This window comes from Coregonus clupeaformis, chromosome 7, assembly GCF_020615455.1.
Source record: "Coregonus clupeaformis isolate EN_2021a chromosome 7, ASM2061545v1, whole genome shotgun sequence".
Lineage (NCBI taxonomy): Eukaryota > Metazoa > Chordata > Actinopteri > Salmoniformes > Salmonidae > Coregonus > Coregonus clupeaformis.
The window spans coordinates 59,082,982-59,109,599 of NC_059198.1; the positions used below are offsets into that span (position 1 = coordinate 59,082,982).

Here is a 26,618-nt window from a genome sequence, read left to right on the forward strand (position 1 = left end):
TCTAACGTTGTGGGTTAGTCCTGACAGCTTGAGCGAGTCCGTCGTCAACTTATTCAGCCAGTTAGTTAGCTAGAATAGTTAGCATACTAGCTAGCCATTGCTTTCTGCCAACGAAGAAACCCGTCCTCCCACGGCACTAACACACAGAGAGAGCCAAGCTAACATTAACTAGTCACCCATGTCCCAAATTCCCTTGAACGACTCTGGCTACCAGTATGGAAAAACAAAACGCAAATGTAGGTTATAACTTACCCCCAGCAGCTACTGTTAGCTAGCCAAGTGCAAAGCTAGCCACTGAATCGATTCGGCCAGTTTGCGTCTGTTAGCTAGGTCGTTCCAGCTATTGTTTAGTAGCTATCCAGGTAGCAACAAGCTAGCTACATTTCGAGCACAGTAGCTACTTACTACCTAACGTTAACGCTTAATGTATTTTTTTACCATTCTTTTTTACATCATTATTATTATGCCCTGTGATGATGTAAAGCCCCAGGTAATTGCCTGTTTTGCCTAATTGTATGTCTGCCACTGACCAAGTGGGAAGGTGGTAATTACAAGTTATGAGGTGGTAAATACCAGTTGGATGCAATGCATTCACGTGCCTTGAACTCGTTGAGAAACGCTTATTGGCTAATGGCCAACAAGCTGCATCAACCATAAACTAAAAGTACAGCTATCATGCTAGTAAACAAATTATAGTGAAAAAAGCTTTTTATAAATTATTTGTTGTTGCATTTAACTGCCCAAAAAGTATGTTATCTAGGTGAGGTCAGCGTTCAGCATGTGGGAGCAGTTAGTCTGAACTCAGAGCTGATAGACGGGTTTCCCACTAGTAATTACCAATTGGAGTGGCAATCAAGTCGATTTTTCCCAGTCGTATGTGGTAAATAACACCTTCCCACTGGGTTATGAACGCAGCATAACACTCTCCCCGCGGGTCCCTGCGACTGTCACTAACTGTTGCCAAGAGGTTGCCTCTTGAAGTGGTTGCTATAGTATAGGTGTTGAAGTAAGGTCGCTACAATTAAAACAAGGTCGCTACAAATACCTATAAACAAGTAGATGTATAAAAAGGCAACATGGGCTCGCTCACAGTAGTGTTTAACATTGCAGAAACTAAGGTACTTTACTTTCCCAGTGAGTAATGACCTATCTAACTCTGTGGGAAATAATTTGCGCAGAGCTCCCCAGTCCCCACTGTCATTACCTGAGCAACACGACAACAGTCTGGAACGCACCCTTGAAGGAAAGGGTGGCGCAATCCAAATGCCTTAGCCAATGGTGAAAAACGACGAAGGTCAAGGGGCGGGTTCAGAATTGTAAACAGCTAATGAATTTCACTGGATTGTCTTGAACAACGAAGTACTGTATTTTGGATTGAAAGTACCTCACTGTCATGGCTGTGGTTTTACGCAACATTTCACCGTGGCGATTTGTCAGATTTGCCAGGTAAGATTAGCTATAAAGAATACACTCACTTGCAAAGTGGATTTACAGCTAATTTAATATAGCCTGTGGTGCACGAATTTGAGGTCAAACCATAGACCATAAACTGAGTTGCCTGGAAAATGTCATTTTTTACCTTTAGTTGTTGTGTATGCCGGGAGCTACGTTAGCTACCATTATAGCCCAATCGTCATTGCGAATAGTTATTATTTTATTTTCACCATGCAGTTTTGGCTGGTTGCCACGAGAGCCTGTTAAAACTCGGTGCCTGTATTTAAAGAAGTTGTCTCAAAGATGTAATGTTCTGCACGAGCTAGGGCTGTCTGTCTTGCTTGGAATGAAGTTTAGCTTGCTAGTTTAGCTAACGTTAGCTATCTCTAAGCTGTTCTGGGGTGCAACCGTACAGTACACTGCAGTTATTCTGCAATTTCTGCGTCCAAAATACCACAGTCGACTGAATTTACAGCACTTTTACTGCAGTTTCCAAACTGCCATCTTTTTTTGTAAGGGACAATATAAAAACAGCACATAAATGACCTAACATTCCAATGTATCAGCTACCACGACAAACACCTGCACAATGACCTGTTGCTAGGACGTGGGGCAAAGGGCATAGCTAGCTGTTAGAAGGCTAGTTACTTTAGTTAGCCTTTCAACAGCTAGCCATGCCCTTGGCCCCACATCCAGGCGTAGGTTGGAGCCCTGTCTATCCAAAGACACCCTCTTTGGTCTAACTAGCTACCAATGAATGAAAACCAGAGGAAAGGTCGCATAACTCATTCTTGATGGCCCATCCAATGCTGTCACTACATTGTATCAGAAACTGTACTGTAACTCTCAGTACATTGTTAAGGTTCGTCTTGTTCTGATCCTCCTCATATATATTACAATTAATTATTTAGAAAGGCCACTGTAGGTGTTTGGATCTAATTTAATGTCCTCAGCCAAGTTCAGTTAATTTGTGCTTCACCATTTTATTGGAAAAATTAGGCTTATAAAATAATTTAGCCTTTGTGGCAGTCAGTAATTGTTTTTGAAACTGTACCAGTTATGTCACTAATTTGTCCTGAAATCATCTCTTCAGGGCAGTCCAAGTCGCACACATTCCCAATCTGAAGCTGCACACGACTGGTTCTATGATGGGGGCGACGGTGGAGCAATTCAATCATGCCAAGAGTCAGATGGGCACGCTGAAGGAAGACCCTGGCAATGAGGCCAAGCTGAAAATCTATGCTCTCTTCAAACAGGTTAGAGGTCATTGTGCTTTAGTCTTAACTACTTGGCTGTTATGTCTCTGAACATCAAGAGCAATGTTCCCTCTAATCTTTTTCGTCAATGAGCAAATTTCAGGTCTTAAATATTGTGAAAATTCTGTGCAACCTCCAGGGCATTTACTGTGAACACTGAGGCTGTACCCGCTTTAGGTTGCAGTTTTAAGTGGCCAATAAGGCTACTGTGGCTATTTGATCATGTAGGCCTACCAGAGTGGCCAACCATCAAAAACGGTGGAGAAAAATGCATCCCATAATATTTTAACATGAAAATGTTTACATACACTTAGGTTGGAGTCATTAACTTGTTTTTCAACCACTCCATACATTTCTTGTTAACAAACTATAGTTTTGGCAAGTCGGTTAGGACATCTACTTTGTGCATGACGCAAGTAATTTTTCCAACAATTGTTTACAGACAGATTATTTCACTTATAATTCACTGTATCACAATTCCAGTGGGTCAGAAGTTTACATACACTAAGTTGACTGTGCCTTTAAACAGCTTGGAAAATTCCAGAAAATGATGTCATGGCTTTAGAAGCTTCTGATAGGCTAATTGACATAATTTGAGTCAATTGGAGGTGTACCTGTGGATGTATTTCAAGACCTTCCTTCAAACTCAGAGCGTCTTTGCTTGACATCATGGGAAAATCAAAAGAAATCAGCCAAGACCTCAGAAAAAAAAATATGTAGACCTCCACAAGTCTGGTTCATCCTTGGGAGCAATTTCCAAACGCCTGAAGGTACCACTTTCATCTGTACAAACAATAGTACGCAGGTATAAACACCATGGGACCACGCAGCCGTCATACCGCTCAGGAAGGAGACGTGTTCTGTCTCCTAGAGATGAATGTACTTTGGTGCGAAAAGTGCAAATCAATCCCAGAACAATAGCAAAGGACCTTGTGAAGATGCTGGAGGAAGCAGGTACAAAAATATCTATATCCACAGTAAAACGAGTCCTATATCGACATACAGTGGGGGAAAAAAAAAAAAAGTATTTAGTCAACCACCAATTGTGCAAGTTCTCCCACTTAAAAAGATGAGAGAGGCCTGTAATTTTCATCATAGGTACACGTCAACTATGACAGACAAATTGAGAAAAAAAATTCCAGAAAATCACATTGTAGGATTTTTTATGAATTTATTTGCAAATTATGGTGGAAAATAAGTATTTGGTCACCTACAAACAAGCAAGATTTCTGGCTCTCACAGACCTGTAACTTCTTCTTTAAGAGGCTCCTCTGTCCTCCACTCGTTACCTGTATTAATGGCACCTGTTTGAACTTGTTATCAGTATAAAAGACACCTGTCCACAACCTCAAACAGTCACACTCCAAACTCCACTATGGCCAAGACCAAAGAGCTGTCAAAGGACACCAGAAACAAAATTGTAGACCTGCACCAGGCTGGGAAGACTGAATCTGCAATAGGTAAGCAGCTTGGTTTGAAGAAATCAACTGTGGGAGCAATTATTAGGAAATGGAAGACATACAAGACCACTGATAATCTCCCTCGATCTGGGGCCCCACGCAAGATCTCACCCCGTGGGGTCAAAATGATCACAAGAACGGTGAGCAAAAATCCCAGAACCACACGGGGGGACCTACTGAATGACCTGCAGAGAGCTGGGACCAAAGTAACAAAGCCTACCATCAGTAACACACTACGCCGCCAGGGACTCAAATCCTGCAGTGCCAGACGTGTCCCCCTGCTTAAGCCAGTACATGTCCAGGCCTGTCTGAAGTTTGCTAGAGTGCATTTGGATGATCCAGAAGAGGATTGGGGAGAATGTCAGATGAAACCAAAATATAACTTTTTTGGTAAAAACTCAACTCGTCGTGTTTGGAGGACAAAGAATGCTGAGTTGCATTCAAAGAACACCATACCTACTGTGAAGCATGGGGGTGGAAACATCATGCTTTGGGGCTGTTTTTTCTGCAAAGGGACCAGGGACGACTGATCCGTGTAAAGGAAAGAATGAATGGGGCCATGTATCGTGAGATTTTGAGTGAAAACCTCCTTCCATCAGCAAGGGCATTGAAGATGAAACGTGGCTGGGTCTTTCAGCATGACAATGATCCCAAACACACCGCCCGGGCAACGAAGGAGTAGCTTCGTAAGAAGCATTTCAAGGTCCTGGAGTGGCCTAGCTAGTCTCCAGATTCAACCCCATAGAAAATCTTTGGAGGGAGTTGAAAGTCCGTGTTGCCCAGCGACAGCCCCAAAACATCACTGCTCTAGAGGAGATCTGCATGGAGGAATGGGCCAAAATACCAGCAACAGTGTGTGAAAACCTTGTGAAGACTTACAGAAAACGTTTGACCTGTGTCATTGCCAACAAAGGGTATATAACAAAGTATTGAGAAACTTTTGTTATTGACCAAATACTTATTTTCCACCATAATTTGCAAATAAATTCATAAAAAATCCTACAATGTGATTTTCTGGATTTTTTTTCTCATTTTGTCTGTCATAGTTGACGTGTACCTATGATGAAAAATACAGGCCTCTCATCTTTTTAAGTGGGAGAACTTGCATAATTGGTGGCTGACTAAATACTTTTTTCCCCCACTGTAACCTGAAAGGCCGCTCAGCAAGGAAGAAGCCACTACTCCAAAACCGCCATAAAAAAAGCCAGACTACGGTTTGCAACTGCACATGGGGACAAAGATCGTGCTTTTTGGAGAAATGTCCTCTGGTCTGATGAAACAAAAGTAGAACTGTTTGGCCATAATGACCATCGTTATGTTTGGAGGAAAAAGGGGGCAGCTTGCATTGGAGTGGCCATCACAAAGCCCTGACCTCAATCCTATAGAACATTTGTGGGCAGAACTGAAAAAGCGTGTGCGAGCAAGGAGGCCTACAAACCTGACTCAGTTACACCAGCTCTGTCTGGAGGAATTGGCCAAAATCCACCCAATTTATTGTGGGAAGCTTGTGGAAGGCTACCTGAAACATTTGACCCAAGTTAAACAATTTAAAGGCAATGCTACCAAATACTAATTGAGTGTATGTAAACTTCTGACCCACTGGGAATGTGATGAAAGAAATAAAAGCTGAAATAAATCATTCTCTCTACTATTATTCTGACATTTCACATTCTTAAAATCAAGCGGTGATCCTAACTGACCTAAGACAGGGCATTTTTACTAGGATTAAATTTCAGGAATTGTGAAAAACGGAGTTTAAATGTATTTGGCTAAGGTGTATGTAAACTTCCGACTTCAACTGTATGTGCTTAATTTAGAGTTATTAATGTAACTTTAGTTGTTCTACAAATGTTGGGCTATATGTTTTGATTTTTAATACATTGTATGGCTGCATGATGCAACTCTAATGATGATTTGAAAAAAGTCACTTGAAAGGCATGAGCTCTGCTTAGTTTTTTGCGCCTTTTCCAGCCCTTCTCCCTAAATGCTGCCCGCTCCGAAGCACCTCTCATCTCACACGGCTCTCCATCACGTGTTCGGGTCTTCCTCACAAGCTACAAGTGAAGACGGACACATCGGTGACGCAATTGCGCTCGTCCTTATCCAATTCCGAGATGCATATTGAAGATATTGGAAGAACTGTCCACATTTACTTTTCGTCAGCCAACAATATGAGTAGGCCTAACGAACAGCAAAAGCACTAGCCTATGTCAATCTACTATCCCCCATAGTACAAAGGTCAACCTATTCTGTGCGAGAAATAAATATTCCAAACGTGTTGTGGGATGCGATAGATCCCAAATTAATACAACCACTAGCATCAAAAAACCTTTTTTTACGCAATGTGGCTGACGCAAGAGATCAGAATGTTTAGCTTAAAATGATGATAAAATATTAGGCAATTTCTTCACATTATAAGCGCAGCAATGCGCACGTGGTAGTAGGCTATAAGCGCGAATGTTCCATTAGTGGAAAACACCATTATCAAAAGTGACGTAAATACAATTATGCATGTAATGCTTTTATTATAAAGGTGCATTTTTATGGTGAAAATTATCTTCCCCAAACTTGAAACTCACGCGCTGCTTATGTATGCCAGTTAGTCTCTACACTCCTTGTAAAGCGGATGAATGTGCTTAATTTGGCCACTTTAGTTGTGATACAAACCTTATTAAAACATATAGGCCTATGGGCTAGGCTACCTGAGGTGTGTGACTATGATTTACAAATGTAAAAAAAAAAGCCATGGTTTCTTATGCTGGGCATCATTCACAAGTGATAATATAGAATTCACAAGTGATAGGCTAATATTGTCACCATCAGACTATTATTGATTTAATCTTGTCTTTACATATACTAAATAATATGTGTGAAATTTGTTTTGCTTTAGAATGGACCGTTATCATGCACCTGTATCGAAACAGGGTCAGCGGAAAAAAATACATCTCATCTATGCAATTAAATAGCAAATGGAGGATGCTTTTCCCCGTGGTTTATTTTCACGCCAGCCAGGTAGGCTATACTCCTTTTGTAAAGAGAAGCAATGTGCTTAATATTAGGAAAGTTGAGAAATAAATATAGTAGGTCTAGCCTATAGAAAGCTGATGGGATCCTCCTCCTTTTTAGTAGAGGCCATCACTCTGTTTTCTCGCGGAATTGCATAGCCTATTGAAATGTTGCGCAACATGAACTCATGGGCTCTCATGTAGTGTTTCATTAGATTTTCGATTACATTTGCATTGATGTCAGAGTGATTTAGAGGGTCAATAGAGTGCTGAGTACCAGGCAGTTAGCAAGTTTGGTAGGCTACTAATGACCATCAGCAGCATCAGAGCTTGGAGAAGCCTAATTATCGTGACTAAACAGTCACGTGGAATTTGACTGCCTTTTTGACTCGTGACCGCCGGTGTGGCGGTAATACGGTCACCGCAACAGCCTTAGGCATGATCATGGACAACACCCTGTCGTTCTCCGCAAACAACAAAGCAGTGACCCGCTCCTGCAGGTTCATGCTTTACAACATCCGTAGAGTACAACCCTACCTCACACAGGAAGCGGCGAAGGTCCTAATCCAGGCACTTGTCCTCTCCCGTCTGGACTACTGCAAGTCGCTGTTGGCTGGGTTCCCCGCTTGTGCCATCAAACCCCTGCAACTTGTCCAGAACGCAGCAGCCCACCTGGTTTTCAACCTTCTCAAATTCTCTCACGTCACCCGCTCCTCCACACACTCCACAGGCTTCCAGTCAAAGCTTGCATCCACTGCAAGACCATGGTGCTTACCTACGGAACGTCAAGAGGAACTGCCCCTCCCTACCTTCAGGCTATGCTCAAACCCTACACCTCAACACGAGCACTCCGTTCTGCCACCTCAGGTCTCATGGTCTCCACCCCTATGGGAGGGTAGCTCCCGTTCAGCCCAGTCCACGCTCTTCTCTGTCCTGCACCCCAATGGTGGAACCAGCTTCCCCCTGAAGCTAGGACAGCAGAGTCCCTGTCCATTTTCCGAAAGTCGCTCTGGATAAGAGTGTCTGCTAAATAATGTTACCACCCATGACTGTATTTGTTAGTGACAGAGACGTGGTTGTTGCATTCATCAATCTTTTGTCCTGTGGACTTCAACAAGTGAGATCCTAAGTGAATATTTTATCACAATGTTTTTCACAATGTTCCTAACCCTGGCAGTCATTCTGAATGCAGGTTAATACAAATCCCAACTGTTGGATGTCCTATCTCTGGGTGGATTCCAATAGGCATTAAACATCAGTATAATGTGACTTGCATGTAGGGTTGCAGAATTCTGGTAACTTTCCCAAATCTCCCAGGTTTTCCTGAAATCATTTGGAATCTGCCTCTCAACTGGAGGGAATTATCAGGAAATCCAGAATCCTTCAACCAGGATTTCTGGAAAACTTTACTTGCAGGCCTGATGTGGCTTGTAAACCATGAGTGTCAGGCCACTGTATTTGGGTAACACTAGGCCTAAAAATTAGGCCTTGTGAAATATGTAATTTATTGGCATGAATTTTTATGATAACATTCACCTAGGAACTCACTTGGTGAAGACCACAGATTGAAAATGAATGAATTCAACAACCATGTCTCTGTCACTAACAAATACAGTCATGGGTAGTAAATCTACAATTCACTCAAAGGCAAGGTACAAAGGGAGATTATATTGGAGGCATGGCTTAGTGGGGGTGGAAGTGTTGAGTGGAGGTGTTGTATCAGTTTTTGGTCTATGGTAGAGGTACATTATTACCACTTACAAGGAACAAATGGCTTTGTCAGTGTGGTGATACCTAATGTGTTACAGTGGGGAAAAAAAGTATTTAGTCAGCCACCAATTGTGCAAGTTCTCCCACTTAAAAAGATGAGAGATGCCTGTAATTTTCATCATATGTACACGTCAACTATGACAGACAAAATGAGAAAAAAAAATCCAGAAACTCACATTGTAGGATTTTTAATGAATTTATTTGCAAATTATGGTGGAAAATAAGTATTTGGTCAACTTCAAACAAGCAAGATTTCTGGCTCTCACAGACCTGTAACTTCTTCTTTAAGAGGCTCCTCTGTCCTCCACTCGTTACCTGTATTAATGGCACCTGTTTGAACTTGTTATCAGTATAAAAGACACCTGTCCACAACCTCAAACAGTCACACTCCAAACTCCACTATTGCCAAGACCAAAGAGCTGTCAAAGGTCACCAGAAACAAAATTGTAGACCTACACCAGGCTGGGAAGACTGAATCTGCAATAGGTAAGCAGCTTGGTTTGAAGAAATCAACTGTGGGAGCAATTATTAGGAAATGGAAGACATACAAGACCACTGATAATCTCCCTCGATCTGGGGCTCCACGCAAGATCTCACCCCTTGGGGTCAAAATGATCACAAGAACGGTGAGCAAAAATCCCAGAACCACACGGGGGGACCTAGTGAATGACCTGCAGAGAGCTGGGACCAAAGTAACAAAGCCTACCATCAGTAATACACTACGCCGCCAGGGACTCAAATCCTGCAGTGCAAGACGTGTCCCCCTGCTTAAGCCAGTACATGTCCAGGCCCGTCTGAAGTGCATTTGGATGATCCAGAAGAGGATTGGGAGAATGTCATATGGTCAGATGAAACCAAAATATAACTTTTTGGTAAAAAACTCAACTCGTCATGTTTGGAGGACAAAGAATGCTGAGTTGCATCCAAAGAACACCATACCTACTGTGAAGCATGGGGGTGGAAACATCATGCTTTGGGGCTGTTTTTTCTGCAAAGGGACCAGGACGACTGATCCGTGTAAAGGAAAGAATGAATGGGGCCATGTATCGTGAGATTTTGAGTGAAAACCTCCTTCCATCAGCAAGGGCATTGAAGATGAAATGTGGCTGAGTCTTTCAGCATGACAATGATCCCAAACACACCGCCGGGCAACGAAGGAGTGACTTCGTAAGAAGCATTTCAAGGTCCTGGAGTGGCCTAGCCAGTCTCCAGATCTCAACCCCATAGAAAATCTTTGGAGGGAGTTGAAAGTCTGTGTTGCCCAGCGACAGCCTCAAAACATCACTGCTCTAGAGGATATCTGCATGGAGGAATGGGCCAAAATACCAGAAACAGTGTCTGAAAACCTTGTGAAGACTTACAGAAAACGTTTGACCTGTGTCATTGCCAACAAAGGGTATATAACAAAGTATTGAGAAACTTTTGTTATTGACCAAATACTTATTTTCCACCATCATTTGCAAATAAATTCATTAAAAATCCTACAATGTGATTTTCTGGATTTATTTTTTCTCATTTTGCCTGTCATAGTTGACGTGTACCTATGATGAAAATTACAGGCCTCTCTCATCTTTTTAAGTGGGAGAACTTGCACAATTGGTGGCTGACTAAATACTTTTTTCCCCCACTGTATGTACCTATAACTAATGGTACAAAGCAAATGTTTATAACCCCTTAAGAACAAAACAAACAAAAACAATTGTATGAGTAATACACAGGCCTGCAAGTCACATTGTGCTGGCTTGCAAAGTGATTCGTAATTCCTATTGGTAGTGATGTTACATTTGATGCCGGAGCTCTGAGGAATGCACCGAAATCGCAAAGCAGTGTACTTCAAAGCAGTGTGCCTATTCTGCCCTGGAATTGCGTTCCCATGCAAAACTAGACAGATGGCTAACAACTTCAATAAAACTTCCAAGGCGTGACTTTTCTTGAACGAATGTATTGAAAACGTTTATGTTGTGAAACTGCAAATACAGAAAATAATATACTTTAGTATTCAATTCACATTGACATACTGTAGCTGTACATTATACATTTCAAGTTGAAGTTGCATAAATACAAAGCAAGTGCCAAGTTACCATGTATCTGACATGACGACAAACCAAATAGATAATTACTGTATGAGTAACAACTAGCCAACTCCTTTCATTACTCTAATAATGTACAAACACCTCTGTAAAATAACAAAGCATATTACACTAGAAACAGTAACAACTATAGTATGTTTTACCCTTCTTTTACATGACGCACGAGCAAACTAATACCGCTGACGACATCCATGAAAGTCAATGCAATATGCGTGAGTAAATGTAACCAACTAACATTGATAAGTAATTCTATCAATAACAATATTATCATCACTAGCAATATGCTTGAATTGAACTTACAAACAAATATTTTCCGAGGCTGAAGCGTAACAAGAAATAGTTGCACAGAAAGAACTGTACAGTAGTGTTGTTTCTAGCTGCTTGTCTGCGTGCAGAATGACTACTCTAACTTCTAACAGGATGGCAGCACAGTGCCGATGCCTGGATCACTTTATTAGAAGCACATGATTAACGACGTACGAAGCTTTGTTTCGTCGAACAACCACCTGATTGGTTTGGTATTGGTAGAAGACATGAAGGCTACACTGCGCACATGCTATGGAGTGTGGGACGTGGTCTATAATAATTTGGCTGCTATACATTATTTTGACCAGCAGGTGCAACTATTGTACACTGCGTTGATCAAAGCCTCAAGTAATGAACCTATTTTTGACACAATATACTGGAAAACCTCAGTGCTTCATTTCCCCATCACTACCTATTGGAATCCAGCCAGAGGGGATATCCAACATTTGGTATTTTTCAGAATGAATTCCAGGGTTGAGAAGACTACCTGGCAGACAAAGATATACAGTGAGGGGAAAAAAGTATTTGATCCCCTGCTGATTTTGTACATTTGCCCACTGACAAATAAATGATCAGTCTATAATTTTAATGGTAGGTTTATTTGAACAGTGAGAGACAGAATAACAACAAAACAATCCAGAAAAACACATGTCAAAAATTTTATTAATTGATTTGCATTTTAATGAGGGAAATAAGTATTTGACCCCCTCTCAATCAGAAAGATATGTCTTTTATACAGGTAACGAGCTGAGGTTAGGAGCACACTCTTAAAGGGAGTGCTCCTAATCTCAGTTTGTTACCTGTATAAAAGAAACCTGTCCACAGAAGCAATCAATCAATCAGATTCCAAACTCTCCACCATGGCCAAGACCAAAGAGCTCTCCAAGGATGTCAGGGACAAGATTGTAGACCTACACAAGGCTGGAATGGGCTACAAGACCTTCGCCAAGCGGCTTGGTAAGAAGGTGACAACAGTTGGTGTGATTATTCGCAAATGGAAGAAACACAAAATAACTGTCAATCTCCCTCGGCCTGGGGCTCCATGCAAGATCTCACCTCGTGGAGTTGCAATGATCATGAGAACGGTGAGGAATCAGCCCAGAACTACACGGGAGGATCTTGTCAATGATCTCAAGGCAGCTGGGACCATAGTCACCAAGAAAACAATTGGTAACACACTACGCCATGAAGGACTGAAATCCTGCAGCGCCCGCAAGGTCCCCCTACTCAAGAAAGCACATATATATGCCCGTCTGAAGTTTGCCAATGAACATCTGAATGATTCAGAGGAGAACTGGGTGAAAGTGTTGTGGTCAGATGAGACCAAAATGGAGCTCTTTGGCATCAACTCAACTCGCTGTGTTTGGAGGAGGAGGAAGAATGCTGCCTATGACCCCAAGAACACCATCCCCACCGTCAAACATGGAGGTGGAAACATTATGCTTTGGGGGTGTTTTTCTGCTAAGGGGACAGGACAACTTCACTGCATCAAAGGGACGACGGACGGGGCCATGTACCGTCAAATCTTGGGTGAGAACCTCCTTCCCTTAGCCAGGGCATTGAAAATGGGTCGTGGATGGGTATTCCAGCATGACAATGACCCAAAACACACAGCCAAGGCAACAAAGGCGTGGCTCAAGAAGAAGCACATTAAGTTCCTGGAGTGGCCTAGCCAGTCTCCAGACCTTAATCCCATAGAAAATCTGTGGAGGGAGCTGAAGGTTCGAGTTGCCAAACGTCAGCCTCGAAACCTTAATGACTTGGAGAAGATCTGCAAAGAGGAGTGGTACAAAATCCCTCCTGAGATGTGTGCAAACCTGGTGGCCAAATACAAGAAACGTCTGACCTCTGTGATTGCCAACAAGGTTTTTGCCACCAAGTACTAAGTCATGTTTTGCAGAGGGGTCAAATACTTATTTCCCTCATTAAATTGCAAATCAATTTATAACATTTTTGACATGCGTTTTTCTGGATGTTTTTGTTGTTATTCTGTCTCTCACTGTTCAAATAAACCTACCATTAAAAATTATAGACTGATCATTTCTTTGTCAATGGGCAAACATACAAAATCAAACTTTTTTCCCTCACTGTATGAGGCTACCTAAAGCATCTAAACAGGAATAACCATTTAATTAATGGGTGCATTAAGTCCAAGTTACATTATAGATTAGTTTAGAAAATGAATGTCATTTATATTTGTTTCAGCATAAGATTAATTAATCAATCAATACGCAGACATAGATATTGAAAGAAACATTTCAAATAGTCAACCTGCAATAGAGCATGCTGGGAAATATGATAATGATGGGTGTGGTTTTGGTTCACAGTGATGTGTATTAGTTTCAGCCCCGTTGTAGGGTAAAAATAGTCCCAGAGACCTGGCAGTGTGGTGCCAGGATAACAACCTCTCCCTCAACGTGATCAAGACAAAGGAGATGATCGTGGACTACAGGAAATGGAGGACTGAGCACGCCCCCATTCTCATTGACGGGGCTGTAGTGAAGCAGGTTGAGAGCTTCAAGTTCCTTGGTGTCAACATCACCAACAAACTATCATGGTCCAAACACACCAAGACAGTTGTGAAAAGGGCACGACAACGCCTATTCCCCCTCAGGAGACTGAGGATCTGAGGACCCATGCCAAATCTTTTCAAAGTTCTACAGCTGCACCATCGAGAGCATCCTGACTGGTTGCATCACTGCCTGGTATGGCAACTGCTCGGCCTCCGACCGCATGGCGCTACAGAGGGTATTGAGTATGGCCCAGTACATCACTGGGGCCAAGCTTCCTGCCATCCAGGACCTCTATACCAGGCGGTGTCAGAGGAAGGCCCAACATTTTTTCAAAGACTCCAGCCACCCTAGTCATAGACTGTTCTCTCTCTCTGCTACCACACGGCAAGCGGTACCGGAGTGCCAAGTCTTCTTAACAGCTTCTACCCCAAGCCATAAGACTTCTGAACAGCTAATCAAATGGCTACCTGGACTATTAACATTTTTTTTTGTTTAATGTATTCTTATTTATTTTTATGCTGCTGCTACTCTCTGTTTATTATCTATGCATAGTCACTTTACCCCTACCTACATGGAAATATTACCTCAACTAACCTGTACCCCCGCACATTGACCTGGTATCCCCTGTATATACCCTCATTATTGTTATTTTATTGTTACTTTTTTATTTGTTTTACTTTAGTTGATTTAGTAAATATTTTCTTAACTGCATTGTTGGTTAAGGGCTTGTAAGTAAGCATTTCACAGTAAGGTCGACACCTGCTGTATTCGGCACGTGACAAATAACATTTGATTTGACTTTATGAAGTCCATAGGACCGAAACTGTATGAATTCAATAACCATGCTTCTGTCACTAACAAATAGAAATATGGGTGGTAACTACAATTCACTCAAGGCAAGGCACTCTGGGAAATTATTGAATAAGATTTGACACTAAGCAGTGTGTTTTAATTTAACACTGGTTCCAGTGTGTACAGTGGGGAAAAAAAGTATTTAGTCAGCCACCAATTGTGCAAGTTCTCCCACTTAAAAAGATGCGAGAGGCCTGTAATTTCCATCATAGGTACACGTCAACTATGACAGACAAAATGAGGAAAGAAAATCCAGAAAATCACATTGTAGGATTTTTAATGAATTTATTTGCAAATTATGGTGGAAAATAAGTATTTGGTCAAAAACAAAAGTTTCTCAATACTTTGTTATATACCCTTTGTTGGCAATGACACAGGTCAAACGTTTTCTGTAAGTCTTCACAAGGTTTTCACACACTGTTGCTGGTATTTTGGCCCATTCCTCCATGCAGATCTCCTCTAGAGCAGTGATGTTTTGGGGCTGTCGCTGGGCAACACGGACTTTCAACTCCCTCCAAAGATTTTCTATGGGGTTGAGATCTGGACACTGGCTAGGCCACTCCAGGACCTTGAAATGCTTCTTACGAAGCCACTCCTTCGTTGCCCGGGCAGTGTGTTTGGGATCATTGTCATGCTGAAAGACCCAGCCACGTTTCATCTTCAATGCCCTTGCTGATGGAAGGAAGTTTTCACTCAAAATCTCACGATACATGGCCCCATTCATACTTTCCTTTACACGGATCAGTCGTCCTAGTCCCTTTGCAGAAAAACAGCCCCAAAGCATGATGTTTCCACCCCCATGCTTCACAGTAGGTATGGTGTTCTTTGGATGCAACTCAGCATTCTTTGTCCTCCAAACACGACGAGTTGAGTTTTTACCAAAAAGTAATATTTTGGTTTCATCTGACCATATGACATTCTCCCAATCCTCTTCTGGATCATCCAAATGCACTCTAGCAAACTTCAGACGGGCCTGGACATATACTGGCTTAAGCAGGGGGACACGTCTGCACTGCAGGATTTGAGTCCCTGGCGGCGTAGTGTGTTACTGATGGTAGGCTTTGTTACTTTGGTCCCAGCTCTCTGCAGGTCATTCACTAGGTCCCCCTGTGTGGTTCTGGGATTTTTGCTCACCATTCTTGTGATCATTTTCACCCCACGGGGTGAGATCTTGCGTGGAGCCCCAGATCGAGGAAGATTATCAGTGGTCTTGTATGTCTTCCATTTCCTAATAATTGCTCCCACAGTTGATTTCTTCAAACCAAGCTGCTTACCTATTGCAGATTCAGTCTTCCCAGCCTGATGCAGGTCTACAATTTTGTTTCTGGTGTCCTTTGACACCTCTTTGGTCTTGGCCATAGTGGAGTTTTGAGTGTGACTGTTTGAGGTTGTGGACAGGTGTCTTTTATACTGATAACAAGTTCAAACAGGTACCATTAATACAGGTAACGAGTGGAGGACAGAGGTGCCTCTTAAAGAATAAGTTACAGGTCTGTGAGAGCCAGAAATCTTGCTTGTTTGTAGGTGACCAAATACTTATTTTCCACCATAATTTGCAAATATATTCATTAAAAATCCTACAATGTGATTTTCTGGATTTTTTTTCCTCAATTTCTTTGTCATAGTTGACATGTACCTATGATGAAAATTACAGGCCTCTCTCATCTTTTTAAGTGGGAGAACTTGCACAATTGGTGGCTGACTAAATACTTTTTTTCCCCACTGTATATGGTCCCACTCTTCAGTGTTGATTTACAGTGTGGAAAAAAAGTATTTAGTCAGCCACCAATTGTGCAAGTTCTCCCACTTAAAAAGATGAGAGAGGCCTGTAATTTTCATCATAGGTACACGTCAACTATGACAGACAAAATGAGAAAAAAAATTCTCCAGAAAATCACATTGTAGGATTTTTAATATATTTATTTGCAAATTATGGTGGAAAATAAGTATTTGGTCAATAACAAAAGTTTCTCAATACTTTGTTATATACCCTTTGTTGGCAATGACACAGGTCAAACGTTTTCTGTAAGTCTTCACAAGGTTTTCACACACTGTTGCTGGTATTTTGGCCCATTCCTCCATGCAGATCTCCTCTAGAGCAGTGATGTTTTGGGGCTGTCGCTGGGCAACACGGACTTTCAACTCCCTCCAAAGATTTTCTATGGGGTTGAGATCTGGACACTGGCTAGGCCACTCCAGGACCTTGAAATGCTTCTTACGAAGCCACTCCTTCGTTGCCCGGGCAGTGTGTTTGGGATCATTGTCATGCTGAAAGACCCAGCCACGTTTCATCTTCAATGCCCTTGCTGATGGAAGGAAGTTTTCACTCAAAATCTCACGATACATGGCCCCATTCATACTTTCCTTTACACGGATCAGTCGTCCTAGTCCCTTTGCAGAAAAACAGCCCCAAAGCATGATGTTTCCACCCCCATGCTTCACAGTAGGTATGGTGTTCTTTGGATGCAACTCAGCATTATTTGTCCTCCAAACACGACGAGTTGAGTTTTTACCAAAAAGTTCTATTTTGGTTTCATCTGACCATATGACATTCTCCCAATCCTCTTCTGGATCATCCAAATGCACTCTAGCAAACTTCAGACGGGCCTGGACATGTACTGGCTTAAGCAGGGGGACACGTCTGGTACTGCAGGATTTGAGTCCCTGGCGGCGTAGTGTGTTACTGATGGTAGGCTTTGTTACTTTGGTCCCAGCTCTCTGCAGGTCATTCAGGAGGTCCCCCCGTGTGGTTCTGGGATTTTTGCTCACCGTTCTTGTGATCATTTTGACCCCACGGGGTGAGATCTTGCGAGGAGCCCCAGATCGAGGGAGATTATCAGTGGTCTTGTATGTCTTCCATTTCCTAATAATTGCTCCCACAGTTGATTTCTTCAAACCAAGCTGCTTACCTATTGCAGATTCAGTCTTCCCAGCCTGATGCAGGTCTACAATTTTGTTTCTGGTGTCCTTTGACACCTCTTTGGTCTTGGCCATAGTGGAGTTTTGAGTGTGACTGTTTGAGGTTGTGGACAGGTGTCTTTTATACTGATAACAAGTTCAAACAGGTACCATTAATACAGGTAACGAGTGGAGGACAGAGGTGCCTCTTAAAGAATAAGTTACAGGTCTGTGAGAGCCAGAAATCTTGCTTGTTTGTAGGTGACCAAATACTTATTTTCCACCATAATTTGCAAATATATTCATTAAAAATCCTACAATGTGATTTTCTGGATTTTTTTTCCTCAATTTCTTTGTCATAGTTGACATGTACCTATGATGAAAATTACAGGCCTCTCTCATCTTTTTAAGTGGGAGAACTTGCACAATTGGTGGCTGACTAAATACTTTTCCCCCCCACTTTAACACTGGAGAATTTGCTGTGTAGCATAAAAAAAAGTATGTTTTCTTCCATCTAATGAAAATGACCCATATTTTTAACCTATTAGAGTTCATGAAGGAGACAGGACCAGGAAAGTGAGCCCTTAAAGTGTATTGGAGACACCGGCTGTATTTCATTTCAGTATCTCCTCTTCTCTCTTTGGTGTCTTATTAGGCTACTCAGGGACCCTGTAACACCCCCAAGCCAGGGATGCTTGACTTTGTCGGCAAAGCCAAATGGGATGCCTGGAAGTCTCTGGGCTCTGTAGCTCAGGTAATCTACATTCCAACATTGCATATACACTGAGGATACAAAACATGTGCCATTGTCTTCACACAATGGAATTGACAGACATTAATTAATACACTGTATATCTCCTTTTTCCTTCCTCTCAGGAGGATGCCAGACAGCAGTATGTGGACTTGATTGACACTCTGCTGGCTGCTGAGGGGCCTGCGGTAGCTACACAGCCCACTGGGAGCGCTGCTACCTTTAATACGCTGCTGGTCTCCACGGAAGACAACATCACCACTATCCGCCTCAATAGGCCACAGAAGAAGAATGCCATCACTGTGGAGGTATTTCAAAAGCATTAATTTATTAAGCATTAGTGTCATAGTCTATCTCCCCCCGCCCAACATCAGTGGCAGTCTAAACAGTAGACACATTTTGTAGATAGACAGTTGTAAGTACTACATAACAATGTGGGACCATAGGTAAAGTGTCTTAAGGCAAAGTGTTACATATGTTGTAGTATGATTTGGTGTTTTTTTCAATTAAATGCCTTGTCATAGTGAATGATTACTTACTGTCTATGAAAATAGCAATTACTAACATCCCAAATATCCAGTAATCATCCAGTTCTTCAATTCTGTTATTTCAATTGTTTCCCTCTTGATATCCAGATGTACAACGAGATCATCAAGGCTTTGGAGCAAGCTGGCAAAGATGACTCTGTCATTACTGTAATCACAGGTAGAGCCAAACCAACCTATTTCTCCCATGGAAATAATGAATGCATTATGGAGACCTTATACAGTTGAAGAGAGTATCAGTGATATGAATATGCACTATTTTGCTGGACCAGAAATTAACACTAGGAATAAAGAAAAGTCAGCACACAGTATATTATTACGGTGCAGGAAAAAAGCATGTGGGAGCAAGATTTACTGTGTGCAGGCTTTTCTTTCTTTATACCTTCAAGGCTTTACCGTGATACAGTAACTTGACCTGACGGGCCGCCCCCAGGTGGTAAGGGTAGGTAACAACACATCTGCCACTGATCCTCAACACAGGGGCCCCTCAGGGGTGCGTGCTCAGTCCCCTCCTGTACTCCCTGTTCACCCATGACTGCATGGCCAGGCACGACTCCAACACCATCATTAAGTTTGCCGACGACACAACAGTGAGATGAGACAGCCTATAGGGAGGAGGAGGTCAGAGACCTGGCCGTGTGGTGCCAGGATAACAACCTCTCCCTCAACGTGACGTAGACAAAGGAGATGATTGTGGACTACAGGGAAAAAAAGAGGACTGAGCACGCCCCCATTCTCATTGATGGGGCTGTAGTGGAACAGGTTGAGAGCTTCAAGTTCCTTGGTGTCCACATCACCAACCAAACACGGTCCAAACACACCAAGACAGTCGTGAAGAGGGCACGACAAAGCCTATTCCCCCTCAGGAGACTGAAAAGATTTGGCATAGGTCCTCAGATCCTCAAAAAATTATACAGCTGCACCATCGAGAGCATCCTGACTGGTTGCATCACCGCCTGGTATGTAAACTGCTTGGCCGCCGACCGCAAGGCACTACAGAGGGTAGTGCGTACGGCCCAGTACATCACTGGGGCCAAGCTTCCTGCCATCCAGGACCTCTATACCAGGCGGTGTCTGAGGAAGGCCCTCAAAATTGTCAAAGACTCCAGCCACCCTAGTCATAGACTGTTCTCTCTGCTACCGCACGGCAAGCGGTACCGGAGTGCCAAGTCTAGGTCCAAAAGACTTCTCAACAGCTTCTACCCCCAAGCCATAAGACTCCTGAACAGCTAATCATGGCTACCCAGACTATTTGCACTGCCCCCCACCCCCACCCCATCTTTTTACGCTGCCACTACTCTGTTAATTATTTATGCATAGTCACTTTAACTCTACCCACATGTACATATTACCTCAACTAGCCGGTGCCCCCGCACATTGACTCTGCACCGGTACCCCCCTGTATATATAGCCTCCCTACTGTTATTTTATTTTACTTCTGCTCTTTTTTTTTTCTCAACACTTTTTTGTTGTTGTTTTATTTTACTTTTTTTAATAAAAAATAAATGCACTGTTGGTTAAGGGCTGTAAGTAAGCATTTCACTGTAATGTCTGCACCTGTTGTATTCGGCACATGTGGCCAATAAGATTTGATTTGAACTTGCACTGCTCCAGTCTTCTCAATTGCTCTATGTGGCTGTCCCTAATTGATGAAAGCTGTTCTTGTTCACCCCCTCAAGGTAGTGGAGACTTCTACTGCAGTGGCAATGACCTGACAAACTTCACCCAAATCCCTGAGGGCGGAATCGAGCAGATGGCAAAGAATTCAGGCGAGTTGCTAAGGTAAGGACTTACCCAAGAGGAGCAGGCAAGAGTTTACCTTGAGAGACCCTTTTTCATCACTGTTGATATCCTCTGCTGACAAATCAGTGTGTGTGTGTGTGCAGGGAGTTTGTCAAAGCGTTTATCGACTTCCCTAAGCCCCTGATTGCAGTGATCAACGGTCCGGCTGTGGGCGTGTCTGTCACTCTACTGGGCCTGTTCGAGATTGTCTATGCCACAGAGAGGGTAAGGTGCTTTGTCATGTCCACTCAGTGTTGGCTAAGAACACATTTATATTGTATCTCTATACATGTCTGTTAGTTGATAATACAAGATTAGCATTGGTTTATATCAGGGTTGGGGTCAATTCCAGTCAATTCAGAAAATAAACCCAATTCCAAATGTTCCTCATTGAAAAGCAAAGGAATTGGAATTTCAGTGTACTTCCTGAATTGCCTGGAATTGAACCCAACCCTGGTTTATATTAAGGTTCTCCAACTCCAGTCCTGGAGAGATACTGGGTGTCCAGGCTTTTGTTCCTGCCCACCAGCACTAACATACCTGCTAAGCATGGTCCCGATTGTTGTGACCACTAGTGCACCACCCATAATACCACAACGTCCACATTGCCATTCTCTACTGCCATGCTTCACTATACTCTGCAGTAAGAGGTTGGGGTTTTTCCTGCCTAACGTGTGCTTCTCCCCCCTCCTGACAGGCTACATTCCACACCCCCTTCAGCCAGCTGGGACAGAGCCCAGAGGGCTGCTCCTCCTACACCTTCCCTAAAATGATGGGCAATGCGAAGGTATGGATGCACAAACTTGTTCCTTTGCTGCAACTGATGCACTTCATAGAGGGGTATTCTCAGGCAGCTATCTTCTCAGTTTCCCTATTTCCAACATCAATGCATGATTGATGCAAAAAAGCCTACACACGGATCAATTTTTTTTTTTATACCTCTGTATTTTATTTGAATGTATTGAATTTGCAATTGGAATTGAATGAAATGCCACTAATAGACATTGCCATACTCTGTGACTAGGCCAGTGAGATGCTGCTGTTCAACAAGAAGCTGACAGCCACCCAGGCGTGTGCCCAGGGCCTGGTGACCGAGGTCTTCCCTGACAGCAGCTTCCAGACCGAGGTGGCCACCAGACTCAAGGCCTACGCCAAGCTGCCCAGAAACGTGAGTAAAAGCCCCAGCAAATATTGAATGTTTGTGTATTTTGTGGAATGTATTAATCAATATTCCTGGAACGTATCAATATTGATGAAAGCTGGTTGTATTTTACAGAACTTCCTTTGGAATGTTCCAGGAATTCTGCATTATTTATTATGTTATTGGCCGTAGCTGCGCTTCCGTGGACCGGAGGGCGCCACATTGTGCAAATTGAATTTAGTTCAGACACCCCTGATGGACAGCACAGTTGAATATTCAAAACTGTTAGTGAAGCGTCACTAATATATGATATGGCAGTATATTTAAACCACAATATTACATAATCGCTAACACAAGCAGAGAAAATATTACAGGATATTACGTCTGGATAGCAATGATGGCAAGGCTACAATATTTGCACAATTGGTAGGGAGTTACAGACAACAATTGGCAGGGAGTTACAGACAACTGGGAAGCAAAATTGTAGTTGTATAATGGTTAAAATGCAGATTGTTTTGCTTCAGATCAGTAGAAGAGATAAGCCTATAATTGTTTGTCATGCATGCCAAAATAGATTTCATCTCACATTCAGCCTTTGATTCTGCTTTGTGACAAACTTTGCCGTCATTTGGGATGTATCATTCACTTACTATTGTTACTATTGGGCAAGGCATAACCAATACACAATGTAAATGTATGCAAAGAATTCATAAAGTCGCAGGTTTGATGCCTTCATTGCATGCAAAAATCAACAAATAAAAACCTTCTCTGTCTAAATACATATGGAGCACTGTACTTGAAAAAAAAAATATATATATTTAAAATGTATTTTTTATGTCAGTCGTGTTATTATGAATGAGGAGGCTGCGGATCTGACTTTTCTGGACCCCTTATCCCGGGGTCTAAAGGTCCTGAAGCTTCTCTAGTTACGCACAGTCTCTGCTCTACTCGTAGAGAACAGGCTACTATGGTGAATGGTGCTCGTTTAATAAATCAGTGTATGCAAGACCACATTATGATAGTGTTGTACATAACATAACCGAATATAATAGTATAACGTTACTGTAAGACAAAATTAGATTTTAGGATGATTTTGCGAATGGTCGCATTTTTCTTTCATGCGGCCACAACTCTACAGCACGCGCCACTAGGCAAAATATGTGCTTTGATTGAAACAAAACACAGGTAGGCTACAGTTAACACCACCATCTAAAATTGGCTCACTGTAGGCCTACATAATTCAAAACAACACTGTACATATCTAAGAAGATCTAAACATATTCCCATGAAACTCAACCTCAAAGACGGAGCTGTTCTTCCTCCCGGGGAAGGCTTGCCCACTCCAAGGCCTCTCCATCACGGTTGACAACTCCACGGAGTCCCCCTCCCAGAGTGCAAAGAACGTTGGCGTGACCCTGGACAACACCCTGTCGTTCTCTGCAAACATCAAGCAGTGACTCGCTCCTGCAGGTTCATGCTCTACAACCTTTTTTCACACAGGAGGTGGTGCAGGTCCTAATCCCTTGTCATGTCCTGTCTGGACTACTCGCTGTTGGCTGGGCTCCCCGCTTGTGCCATCAAACCCCTGCAACTTATCCAGAACGACGCAGCCCGCCTGGTGTTCAACCTTCCCAAGTTCTCCCATGTCACCCCGCTCCTCCACACACTCCCTACCTTCGGGCTAAGCGCAAAAACCTACACCCCAACCCGAGCACTCAGTGCTGCCAGCTCTGGTCTCTTGGCCATCCCAGTCAAAGCTCAGCCCAGTCAAAGCTCTTCTCTCTCCTGGCACCCCAATGGTGGAACGAGCTCTCTCCTGACGCTAGGGCAGCAGAGTCCCTGCCCATCTTCAAAAAATTTATGAAACCCTACCTCTTCAAAGAGTTTCTTAAATATGACATCTCAGTCTTATTCCATAACCCCCCCCTCCCCCCATACATTTTTTAAAAAAATAGAAAGCTTGTACTTATTTGACCCCTCTGCAAAACATGACTTAGTACTTGGTGGCGAAACCCTTGTTGGCAATCACAGAGGTCAGACGTTTCTTGTAGTTGGCCACCAGGTTTGCACATATCTCAGGAGGGATTTTGTCCCACTCCTCTTTGCAGATCTTCGCCAAGTCATTAAGGTTTCGAGGCTGACGTTTGGCAACTCTAACCTTCAGCTCCCTCCACAGATTTTCTATGGGATTAAGGTCTGGAGACTGGCTAGGCCACTCCAGGAACTTAATGTGCTTCTTCTTGAGCCATTCCGTTGTTGCCTTGGCTGTGTGTTTTGGGTCATTGTCATGCTGGAATACCCATCCACGACCCATTTTCAATGCCCTGGCTGAGGGAAGGAGGTTCTCACCCAAGATTTGACGGTACATGGCCCCGTCCATCGTCCCTTTGACGCGGTAAAGTTGTCCTGTCCCCTTAGCAGAAAAACACCCCCAAAGCATAATGTTTCCACCTCCATGTTTGACGGTGGGGATGGTGTTCTTGGGGTCATAGGCAGCATTCCTCCTCCTCCAAACACGGCGAGTTGAGTTGATGCCAAAGAGCTCGATTTTGGTCTCATCTGACCACAACACTTTCACCCAGTTCTCCTCTGAATCATTCAAATGTTCATTGGCAAACTTCAGACGGGCCTGTATATGTGTTTTCTTGAGCAGGGGGACCTTGCGGGCGCTGCAGGATTTCAGTCCTTCACGGCGTAGTGTGATACCAATTGTTTTCTTGGTGACTGGTCCCAGCTGCCTTGAGATCATTGACAAGATCCTCCCGTGTAGTTCTGGGCTGATTCCTCACCGTTCTCATGATCATTGCAGCTCCACGAGGTGTGATCTTGCATGGAGCTCCAGGCCGAGGGAGACTGACAGTTCTTTTGTTTCTTCCATTTGCGAGTAATCGCACCAGCTGTTGTCACCTTTTCACCAAGCTGTTTGGCGATGGTCTTGTAGCCCATTCCAGCCTTGTGTAGGTCTACAATCTTTTCCCTGACATCCTTGGAGAGCTCTTTGGTCTTGGCCATGGTGGAGAGTTTGGAATCTGATTAATTGAGTGTGCTCCTAATCTCAGCTTGTTACCTGTATAAAAGACACCTGGGAGCCAGAAATCTTTCTGATTGAGAGGGGGTCAAATACTTATTTCCCTCATTAAAATGCAAATCAATTTATAACTATAATCTATTTGTAAGTCGCTCTGGATAAGAGCGTCTGCTAAATGACGTAAATGTAAAATGTAAATGATAACATTTTGACATGCGTTTTTCTGGATTTTTTTGTTGTTATTCTGTCTCTCACTGTTCAAATAAACCTACCATTATAATTTTAGACTGATCATTTCTTTGTCAGTGGGCAAACGTACAAAATCAGCAGGGGATCAAATACTTTTTTCCCACACTGTAACTTATTTTACTTAGTATGACTGATATGTGGTTGTCTCACCTAGCTATCTTAAGATGAATGCGCTAACTGTAAGACACTCTGGATAAGAGCATCTGCTAAATGATGCTGCATGGACGTTTCACGATTGAAAGTGAGAAATGTGAATGGAGGGTGACCACAACACTTTGTACATAAAATAGAGGTAAAGAAACGCATGCAGAACATGATACAGCTCTTTCTAGGGTATCCAGGGAGGGCAGAACGGGGCGGTTACCTACGGATCCGCAGCCGCGGCCTATTATGAAACCAAAGACACATTTCCACTTTTATTTTGATGGACAGTAACGTTTTTCTAATCCTATCTATTTGACCTCTACCTTTTTCCCATGGCTGTTCCCTGGCTGTCCAGTCCCTAGCCCTGTCCAAGCAACTGATCCGTGGAACAGAGAAGGAACGTCTCCACACTGTCAACGACCAGGAGGTGGAGCGCCTGGTGGAGCGCTGGCTCTCAGACGAGTGCATGCAGGCCATCATGAGCTTCTTCCAGGCTAAGGCTAAGCTGTGAGGGGATCCACCCCCTCCCCCCAGAGACCCACAGACAAGAGCACCTAACCTGAGTCATGCTCATTAGGAAGAAAACAGACCGAAACACGGAGGCATTACCACAACCTGGAAACGCTCATTTACGTTTCCCGTTGCAAAACATTTGAAAATGTATTTTGTTATGTGCCCTAATGATCATGACTCACATCACACCAACCTGAACCCCCCCCCCCCTTTTCCTCCCATAGTACAGCTCTAGGGTGCCCAGTGGGCCGCACCAGCCTAGATTCACTAACCTGTAAGAAGAGATGTCAATGGGATAAAGCCTGTAACCACGCTGAGCCTTGAGCAGATGCCTTTTTTCTCGTACAATTTTATCAGATGGGTTTTGTAAATTAATTATAATAGTAGTATTATTGTACAGTATGAACAAACAAAAACCCGTTCTGTACATTCTGTAGATGTTTAACTGTTGATTTTGCTTGTTTTTCAATTAACATATCTGGGCATTCAATGTTTTGAAACACCAGTAATGGAATGTACTGGTAACTGCCAAAATAAAGGAAACGCCAACATAGTGTCTTAATAGGGCGTTGGGCCACCATGAGCCAGATCAGCTTCAAGGCACCTTCACATAGATTCTACAAGTGTCTGAAATTGTATTGGAGGGATGCAACACCAATTATTCTATGAGAAATTCCATCATTTGGTGTTTTATTGATGGTGGTGGAAAACGCCGTCTCAGGCACCGCTCCAGAATCTAGAAGTATTCAATTGGGTTGAGATCTGGTGACAGTGTAAACCATGGCATATGGTTTACATTGTTTTCATGCTCATCAAACCATTCAGTAACCACTCGTGCCCTGTGGATGGGGGCATTGTCATCCTATGGGGACATAGCCATT

General features: G+C 43.0%; 1 protein-coding gene across 1 annotated transcript; it reads left to right on the forward strand.

The window, feature by feature from the left end:
* The first annotated feature begins 1,286 nt into the window (after nt 1-1,286).
* LOC121569828 (enoyl-CoA delta isomerase 2-like) lies at nt 1,287-26,322 on the forward strand. The gene is made up of 10 exons (XM_041881054.2): nt 1,287-1,446; nt 2,528-2,690; nt 18,240-18,338; nt 18,461-18,643; nt 18,971-19,040; nt 20,560-20,662; nt 20,767-20,887; nt 21,360-21,449; nt 21,687-21,830; nt 25,580-26,322. The coding sequence occupies exons 1-10, from the start codon at nt 1,394-1,396 to the stop codon at nt 25,733-25,735; spliced, it is 1,182 nt and encodes a 393-aa protein (XP_041736988.1). The 5' UTR covers nt 1,287-1,393; the 3' UTR covers nt 25,736-26,322.
* The last annotated feature ends 296 nt before the right edge of the window (nt 26,323-26,618 follow it).

Excerpts from the sequence above, each read along its gene's own strand:
- LOC121569828 (XM_041881054.2), top strand. The coding sequence starts at position 1,394 with ATGGCTGTGGTTTTACGCAACATTTCACCGTGGCGATTTGTCAGATTT. Across the intron at positions 1,447-2,527 it reads CGATTTGTCAGATTTGCCAG|GGCAGTCCAAGTCGCACACA; the intron begins GTAAGATTAGCT and ends TCATCTCTTCAG. Across the intron at positions 21,450-21,686 it reads AAATGATGGGCAATGCGAAG|GCCAGTGAGATGCTGCTGTT; the intron begins GTATGGATGCAC and ends CTCTGTGACTAG.